Source organism: Idiotropiscis lumnitzeri, chromosome 8 (assembly GCF_059441095.1).
Source record: "Idiotropiscis lumnitzeri isolate Australia: NSW breed Sydney's pygmy pipehorse chromosome 8, RoL_Ilum_1.0, whole genome shotgun sequence".
Classification (NCBI taxonomy): Eukaryota; Metazoa; Chordata; class Actinopteri; order Syngnathiformes; family Syngnathidae; genus Idiotropiscis; species Idiotropiscis lumnitzeri.
In genome coordinates this window covers 19,449,245-19,458,880 of record NC_142398.1, presented here as the reverse complement: position 1 = coordinate 19,458,880, position 9,636 = coordinate 19,449,245, and the positions used below count along the sequence as shown (strand labels likewise).

General features: G+C 42.7%; 1 protein-coding gene across 1 annotated transcript in view; it reads left to right on the top strand.

Moving 5' to 3' along the window:
• Window positions 1-9,373, top strand: part of xylt1 (xylosyltransferase I) — a 63,536-nt gene extending 54,163 nt beyond the window's left edge. The window contains exons 9-11 of the mRNA XM_088303650.1: window positions 646-844; window positions 5,933-6,266; window positions 7,695-9,373. Of these exons, the coding sequence (XP_088159776.1) occupies window positions 646-844; window positions 5,933-6,266; window positions 7,695-8,017 (856 nt within the window). The 3' untranslated portion in view covers window positions 8,018-9,373. The remainder of the gene's footprint in view (window positions 1-645; window positions 845-5,932; window positions 6,267-7,694) is intronic.
• Window positions 9,374-9,636: the final 263 nt, after the last annotated feature.

The following is a 9,636-nucleotide window of genomic DNA, read 5'->3' as shown; positions in this document are numbered from 1 at the left end:
TGACTTTGAAGATCACAGAAGTGATTCTCCGCCATAGTTTCACTTGTATAGCATCGGGCCAAAACGTCATAAGTCAAATTTGGGTGAATTAAAATTAAAATTAAAATTAAAATTAAAATTAAAATTAAAATTAAAATTAAAATTAAAATTAAAATAATAAATAATAAATAATAAATAATAAATAATAAATAATAAATAATAAATAATAAATAATAAATAATAAATAATAAATAATGATAATAAATTATAATAAATAATACATAATAAAAAATTATTATAAAGATAATAATAATACATGAATTAGTATCATTGCATGCGGTTCTAGTCGATGTACTAGTCAGAATGTTGCCGTCCATCACATATCTTGCCTTCTCATACATATGCAGAAGAATATAAATAAAGGTTGACTAATAGTTTGGGAGACACGAACCTTTGATCGGTGTCTCTTCGCTAAAGGTCACAGCATTTATGTGAGCCGTGTCACACAGTCACAGAGCTCATTGATTGTCTAATGGTTGCCATATACATCAGCAGTTCCAAGTTTGTTTTATTTTTTTTTTATTTTTGGGGGGGGGGGGATTGCATACCAATTGAAAACAGCACATCAAATGATTTTGCGATTCTGTTCTCTAAATTTTCTTCCAGGTATTTCCCCATGGGCCACCCAGTGTCTGTGCATTTCTACTTCCAATCTGACCAGTTCCAGGGCTACCTTGTCAGGCACCACGCCACCAATCTAGCAACGAGCAAACTCGAGACAATGGAGACCTGGGTGGCACCCAAGAAGATCTTCAAGTTAACCACTCCTCCAAAAAGCACCTTCAGCAGGTTGCAGTTTGCAGAGGTGAGTTTGCATATTCTGTTGTATGTCTCCCTTCAAATCCGCACACCACTTGGTGAGGTGTGACCGGAGACTCGTGTGACCTTGCATCGCGTTCCCCCGTGTTTAATGTGTGTGGTGTAAATGCTGAATTCTAGTTATGAGCTAAATCGGACATGAAGCTATAAGGCAATCGCTGTTTCTCTCGCGATCCTATGGTTGATCTGTGATAGTTTCGCACTCCGCGGCAATACGGGAGGCAATCGGCCGCTCACCTCCAGCCGGGGTGAACTTTTGCTACATCGGGCATTGCTTTGAAGTAACATCAAGCCTGCCGTGGCCAAGGGAAAAGGGAAAACCTGGAGGCATCTGAAGCCGGGTGAAGAAACGTCCTTTTAACCGTCATCATGTCCAATGTCCGGTCACTCCGTCACAAGATGGGTCTGCGACATGCAAGGTGTCGATTTCAAAGAGTATTCAAGGACAATCCGTATTATTGCGCTTTCCGAACGACGGGTGAAGGAGATAGGACGAGGAACTCGGGGAGAACGCGAGGTGGTGGGCTCTGTCTCTACGTCAACGACAGTTGGTGTAATTACATCAAAGTACTCCTTAGAGCAGTGGTGTCAAACATACGGCTCGCGGGCCAGATCAGGCCCGCAAACGGGTTTAATCTGGCCCGCGAGAAAATGGGAGAAAATGAATTGATTGAACCACATATTTTGATTGGGCTTGATTGTATTGATTTATTGATTGATAGTTCATATTATTCTGTGTTCTCTACAAAATGGGTATTTTATGAAAATATACATTTCATATATATATATATATATATTTATATATATATATATATATATATATATATATATATGTATAAATATATATATATATATATATATATATGTATAAATATATATATATATATATTTTTTTTTTTTTTTTTTTTTTTTTTTATGAGTTTGACACCCCTGCCGAAGAGTGTGCACGCCTAACCCGGAAATCTACCGTTAAAATGACACAAGTAATGGCCTTGTATGATGTTATGAAATGAATTCAAGTTTGCTCATTTGTTGATCCTGAATATAATGTCCTCTCACCTACACTGTGGAAAGCTTGCCTTGATTTTTTTTTTCAGTGAAGGTTCCAGCCGCTTGGGCTCTGACGTGACAGCCACTGAGTGTATTTGCAGCATGCACAAAATTAACTGAGTGAATGTAAAGTGACATTTTGCTCTGGTTTGTCACTTAGCTTCCAGCTGGGTCGCATTTGAAATGTCATCAAACGTATGAATGGATTGGTTTGGTCTGTTGCTGCCTGCAGGCGTCGCTTGTGTCTACCTGGACTCTCCCAGACTCAGTTTGACCTTTTTGCAAACATCTCAAAGGGAGCGTAAAGGAAGTTCAGACACCCAGTCGCCATGCAGCTCCCGCTCTCTAAGCCCCCCCCGTTTGTGTGTTGAGCGTATGAAACCGTGAGTGACAGCGAAGTGATGTGAGCAGTGACTCTTATCTGGATGCTCAGCCTCACAGCGCGCTCCGTGTCTTGCACTGCGCAGTGGCTGTCAGTCAGGCTGCTTGTCAGTCTGTCTCACAATACGAGAGCGGAAAGACCTTAAATAAGGCATTGCGGTCGTCAGAAAAGAGAGGAATGACCTCTTCTACGGAAGCTACATGCTTGACTCGCTTAAAGGGTTCATGGAGCCGGGGTGGTCCCTTTTTTTTTTCAACAACAAGCTGAAAAATAAATTGTTTGTCTTTCCAGCCCTGTTGGCGTGGTGATCAAAATGTTTCTACATTTCACCCCTTGCCTCCTTTTTCTTAATGAGCTGCAGATGAGCGCAAAAGCTTGTGGCCGTTTGTTTGTCACACCAAATTCCAAGCCGTGAGGAGTGACGCTTTTTTGGGATGCGTCGGCTCCAACAGAGAGCGGCGTCTCTGCTCTTCAGCATGTTGCCCTCATCTATTTCTCCACATCGCCCGCATCAATTCATCCTAGCTTCCGTAGCGTAACCGCCTCACCTCGCCTCGGGGGAATTCTCTGACGCCATGGCGAACACCTGTGTTTGATTACATCCACAAAAATAATAAGGGTCCAAACGGGGCCCTGGGGGGGGGGAATGCGTGCCCCGAGGTTTTAAAACAGGGCCAGATGCCGACTGTGGCTGTCCAAGATGCTGCCTAATCAAATTGACCTACCTAAATTAATGGAGATGTCATTCTGTGGGCGCCAGCAAACCAGTGACAAAGAGGAACGGTTTTCAGGGTCATGGAGGAAAAACAAAACCGGAGCTTTAATGGTTGTCCATGAATTTATGGATTGAGAGTCACGACTGTAACGGGGTTCTGGTTCTAGATAATATTAAAGATGACACCGTGCATACAGGACGGCGGCCCTCGAGGAACAGGATTGAAGACCCCTGCTCGAAAGGGAAGAAGGGTAAAAAATAATTATGATGCGGGATCTCGTGTAGCAATGCGTCAGCGATCGAGAGCAACGCTGACGTTACAGCGAACGAGAGAAAGCGAAAAGGCGACCGCGGTTCAAGATAAAGGTTACGGGATCGGAATTAGCGGAGGAGAGGCGTCTTCTAAGTAGAGCTATAAGCGCAACAAGGTCATAAGCTTCTGGCTCGGTGAGCAAATGAGTGTTTGGTCCTAAGCCCAAGCTTATTGGGTAATCGGCACCGAGGGACAGGTTGTGTGGGGAGGTCAATGTAAGCTATAGGCTGAAGCTGCGATGGGCCGCAAGTTAATCTGCGTTTGACCCATTTTCTTTCTCAAGAAACGGTTTCTTGGTTCTGGTGGCTTGCTGTACCTCTCGCACATATGGTACCTCCATGAGAGTGACGAACATAAATTTTCATTGACAAGACGAGACGAGACGGAATTGTTCGTCAGACGTTCATATTTTATGGTATCGCTTCCTGTTGTAAATCTTAATCGTAATCTGTCGTTCAGAAAATCGCAACGCTGGTGCAACTTATCCTCATTCGGGCACGCAGGTCGCTCGCCAAATAAAATGTTTGGTTCTCGGCTTATTTTGGAGCAATGAGCATTGATTCCACTGTTCCCATTTTTTATCTGTTTGTAATTCATAATCCTTAGCAATCGATCGGAAAGTCTTTGCTATTGGCTTGTGGGCCTATTTTTAACTAAACTCAACTGAAACCTGTTTGAGTTTCCGTCGACCAAATTTACGAAAACTTTTTGGGGGAGTTTCCGTCGACTAAAATGATCACAAATAGGAACGACTAAATCGGACGAAAACCAATGAGCATTTTCGTCCGAAAAACTAAGACTAAATCTAAAATGCCAGCCCAAAACACGACTGACTGGAACTGTAATACCATGTTTCCACCAAGCGTTCCAGTTCATTTGTCTTTGCCACGATACTATTTGAATCTGTAAATCCCCGTTAAGGTTGAGTTTTATTAACAGCGTGGGGTGTGCAGGCAGAATGCCGATAGCTGTGTCATCAATATCGAGTGACTCATACTGTAGCCGTGAAACGGTGTGCATGCGCCAATGAAATAAAGAATACAAACACCATACAGAGCACTGCTGCATGCTGATATTATCTCTAAACAAGCGACACAGGATGGAAATGTATTTGTCCATGGCGCTTTTCGTTATCTTCCCATTTTATCCATATAGTCCACTGAAATACAAATGTGACAAAAAAAAATTGTGTTTCAATCAACGGGCAGAAGTAGTGATGGGAAAATGAAGCTTCAAATTTGCTTCATGAACCAGTTGTTGTGTTTTTTTCGTCCTCGAAATGGCACTGTTGGTTTAAATAAAGGGTTTAAAAAAAAATGGCAACTCAGTGTTTTCAGCCCAATGTTGAACGGAGAGCGCCCTCTACAGGAGTCCTAAAATACTACAACTGGTTCATGAAGCAGATTTGAAGCTTCATTTACCCAGCACAAGCACTTTGCGACATGTGCACCAATGCTAACGTGTGCTAAAGAATTTTTGGCATAAAACGTGTACTTTACTAATCGGAACTGAACTCCGCCACCCTCTCTATGTTCCTTCTGCCAATCAATTTGGGGATGCAGAGTGCCCGTGAGTAAGCCTTGGCTAAACTAATGAGCTACCGAGGTGGCCAGACATGAGTTGATTATCCATTTAAAGAGCAGAGAACCAAGGTCCAAGGGGCGGGGGGAATGGCAAAGGTCAGTCAAATAATTGAGACGAAAGTGGGCTGTCTTTTGCACAAGACACCTGATTCATTCGCGTTCATTTTACTGCTCTATATTTATCACGTACATCCTATTCTCAACTCTCAAAGGATGTAATACGGAGTCCATTCCAGTCAGACATTGATTGTCTCGTAGGGTGCGGCTGTGTTAATCAGCTACTATTGTCAGGATGAGCACTCCTTAACGCCGTCATCGTTCTCTCATTTCGGCCGACACCTCTTTCAATTGCGGGCGCTACCTCTATCGCTATCATCCTTTTCGCCCTCCTCTATTAATAGTGATTTCCCGCATCTCATTTAGCGTACAGAAAAGGTGTTGTAATCCGCCACACGTTCCAGTGTGATAAATGCAGACCGGAAAAGAGGAGGGATATTTTCTTCGCTCATCACTGAGATGTATCACCGCTGCATTTACTAAACGGAGACAATGCGGTTAATCCCAGTCGGTGTCAAAGACAAGCTGTCATCGGCGTGTCAATATATATGAAATTAACGCCGCCCATATTTTCGATTCTTGCACTGATGTCAAATTGTAATCTCGATTGCTGTTTCTGGCGCCGCAGTACGCTGTCCAAGACAAGGTGTGGAAGTCTGGTGAATTTATATACGTTCCTCCCAGCAACTGTGGACAAATAGACTCCGATACGAGGCAAAAAAATAAATAAATTGTCAGCGTCTGTATGCTAGAGTCTGTGTAACGGCTGTGTGCAGGCTTGGGTTGTTTGATGAAAAATGCATGCTGAAGATTATTTCCCATGATAATTCCGCCCGGGTGTTGCTTATCTTAATAGTACGGTGAAATGGTGATGCAGTCTGTTACTGCCTTCTGTGCACTGGAGGGAATTCATACATCCCCATCTCTAACAGTTGTCTCTTTTTCGATTTCCCAATTTTTTTTTTTTTTGCTAGATCGGTACAGAGTGGGATGCCAAAGAACGAATTTTCCGAAATTTTGGCGGCCTGATGGGTCCGATGGATGAGACGGTGGGAATGCAAAAGTGGGCTAAAGGACCGAACGTTACCGTAACCGTCGTGTGGATCGACCCGACCAACGTCATCGCGGCCACCTATGACATTCTAATCGACGCGAGCGCTGAGTTCACCCACTACCGACCACCGCTCAACCAGCCTCTGCGTCCCGGCGTTTGGAGTGTCCGCATCCTTCACCACTGGAGCCCTGTGGCGGAGATGCGTTTCCTTATCGCCCCCTTGGCCTATAACAAGCGCCAGCCTATACGACAAGGTGAGAAAACGTTACATTCTATTAAGCGCTGCGTCGTATCGTTTCAAACATTAAACGCAGACTTGTGAGGTGTGTCGGGGAGAATTGGCAGCCGAGTTAGCTAGCATGACATCATAATAGTGTGACATTTGAATTCGATTGAGGAGTGTCACACAGTAAACAAAGGTCAACAATCGAGGAGAGACATCTTTTTTTTTTTGAAAAATTATTTTTGGAAATGTATTTTTTTATGCCTGTGTCAAAAACAACCAATCAGCATCTTTTCATGAGAGTGGTAAGGAATTTTTTTTTTAAAAACAGCCTTTAAATCTTTGCATTGGATGGATTGTGCAATCAATTAAACTTGATTACTGCCCTCAACTTTTTGACCTCTTGAACAGTGTTTCGATTTTGCTGCCCCCTACCTAAAATCCAAAGTATTGCGACATAAAAAAAAAAAAAATAAAAAAAAAATCGTGACATCTGGCGGACAAATTCGTCGGTGTTCCTTTCCGGGTTGTCACTGGAAGCTTGAGCGAATCGCAACAACACTCTCCCCTCATCCGGGAAAATTACTTCTAAATGGATTTATGATAATATCTATACAAGTATGTACTATGAATTAGGGCTTTAACTCCATTATCCTCTTGGCACTTTCCATATCAAGACCGTAAATATTTCTCTGCTTTTGTGAGATGAGATTGTAAGGTTATAGGCATGTTTTTAGATTTTTGCAAATTGGACCACGGCGTTCTCCGAAGCCGCTTTACGATTTGTGCTTCTTAGGCATCTCCTTCCGCACGCTGCTTATTTACTGCCATGTCTGGCATCCTCTTGCATGCAGTGCCTGTAAAAGTTAACAACGTGACCCTCTACCTGCACTTGCAGCGCCATGCACACACACACAAACACACACACACACACACCCTCACATGGCTTCTGCGAGTGATTTAGGCACCTGATAAAAAAAGAAAAAATAAGCCACGTCTAAACTCATCAGATGGCGCACCTCCATGTCTGACTGTTTTTTTTTTTTTTTTTTTTTTTTGTGTGTGTCACCAACACATGAAAAGCGCTGATGTCTGCTCACATGCGGGTGTTAGAGAGTTTGTGTTCCCCAAACAGGCTTAAAAGCCATGGCGAGCACCCCAGTTAGAGGACAAGTGAGGAATTTACAGCTTGACTGAAGCTCAGGGTTGGGGAAGGTGATTTAAGAAGAAATTGTGTCTCTGACATTTGAAGGACTCCGTTGTCATGAGAAGAATGACTAAGCGGCCGCCTTGTGTGTTTTAAATAAGACAACATAGTGAGGGGGGGTGATGTAACAAACATGTAAAAAAAAAAAAATAATAATAAATCCAAGCTAAATGGTCAGCAGATTCTTGTGGCGTAATGTTTATTTTTGCTTTCTTTCAAAGACTGAGTGTGTTCTCGGCTGTGTTTCCCCAGAAGAAACTCTGAAGCTGCACAATGGGCCATCCAAGAAAAGCTACATGGAGCAGAGTTTCCACGGCCTGAACCCGGTGCTCAACATCCCCGTCAGTTTGGGCTACGTGGAGCAGGCCAAAAGGAACGCTGCCCTGACCGGCCCGGAACTGGAGCACTGGGTCGACAGTCTTGTGGGCGAGCTGTGGGAGGCGGCAGACATCTGCGCCGTGGGTCCGACCGCCTGCCCCGTCTTGCAGGCCTGCCCCAAGAACCCTTGGAGCTCCCTAAGCCCTGACCCCAAATCCCAAATGAGATCGCCGCAAGCTGATGGGCGCATCAGGTAGCAGCGAGGCCTCCAGCTGGTCAGGAGGCCGCAAGATTCACTCATGATTTTTTTTTTATTTTTATTTTTTTATTTTATTTTAATACGGGCTTGGTTGCAGTAGCTGGAGGATGTAAATGTTCTCCTTCTGTCTCAGGAGACGAAGGGAGCATAAGAAGGCGATCAACGTTAGCGACATCCATCCCCGCTTTTATGCGACTGTGCTGTCTTTTGCGATTTCAGTTTCACGCTGTATTTATTTGTCTTCTCATGTGAGTTTTACTGTGATCAAATGTTGCGATTCCTAGCATTTATTTTGCTGCTCAAAGATTTCTGAATTGAGATTTTCAAGCGCGGAGCTAATGTGACATTGCGCTCCACAAAAGGCCTTAGCTGCGCGACTCGTGAGCAGGACGCTTGGTACCAGATTAATTTATGTGCCTCCCAAGGTTTATGGATCAGCATAAACACCGCCGTTTCGGAAGTAGCGAAGGGTTTATTTTGATACGACTCCAAGAAGAGCCAATATTTACTGCCTTTAAGAGAGTTCGAAACATGTCATCTCTTGAGGAAGCCAATTACTGGACAATGGAATCAGGAGAGTGCTTGTTTCAGTTGAGTGCCTGATCGGGACTGTAGTGATGGGAAAATGAAGCTTCAAATTTGCTTCATGAACCAGTTGTTGTATTTTTTCGTCCTCTAGATGGCACTGTTGGTTTAAATAAAGCATTTTAAAAAAAAAATGGCAAGTCAGTGTGCTTTCAGCCCAATGTTGAACCGAGAGTGCCATCTGCAGGAGTCCAAAAATACTACAACTGGTTCATGAAGCACATTTGAAGCTTCATTTACCCATCACTAGTGGCCGGCTAAACCATCTGCTGCAGTCTCAAATATGTAGAGAAATGCAAAGACAAAAGCGTTCTCAGCTCAAGCTAGACTGTGAGAACAAATATTTAATGGAGATAATTCGAGGTTCCACATTCGTTAAATACGTGGTAGCATTTTAGGATTTTTCTTCAATAAACCGGCAGATGTTTTTGGTAATCGGACAAATAATTTCTGCTTTTCTTAAGCAGCCTGCCTCAAACTTGAAACACAATAATTCCAAGCTGACCTTAAATGTTGTCATCTTTTTATTTTATTTTATTTTTTTTTTGTCCAGATCAAATTCAGTGACATTTTATGTTGTATAGAATTTTACAAAAAAAAAAAGTCTTAAAATTGTGTGAATGAGAGTCAATGAGTCGCTATTTATTTTTAAGTTTATATTAATACTGATATTTTTAGTCAGTGACTAAATAATTGCAACGCTGCCTTGGCAGCATGATAAATAGTTTTGTTTCTGTTTTTTTTTTTTGTATTTAAAAAAAAAAAAAAAAAAAGAAAAAGAAAAAAAAAAAAAAGCTGCCTTTATTTACAAAGGCCAACCACCCAAACGTATACTGTACCTTTTTATGGCTCACACCTTTTGTGTCCGTAAGTGTTGTCGTGTCAGAATAGATCATCTCGTCTCGGTTTGCCAAGCGAAAGCAACTCTTAACCTGAGAGGTTAAAGGTCAGCCACCCAGCGACCTCAAACATTTGGACGATCCCTTGTGAGGAGAATCTATTCGGCGTCTACTGCTACAGAATGCTCGTGAG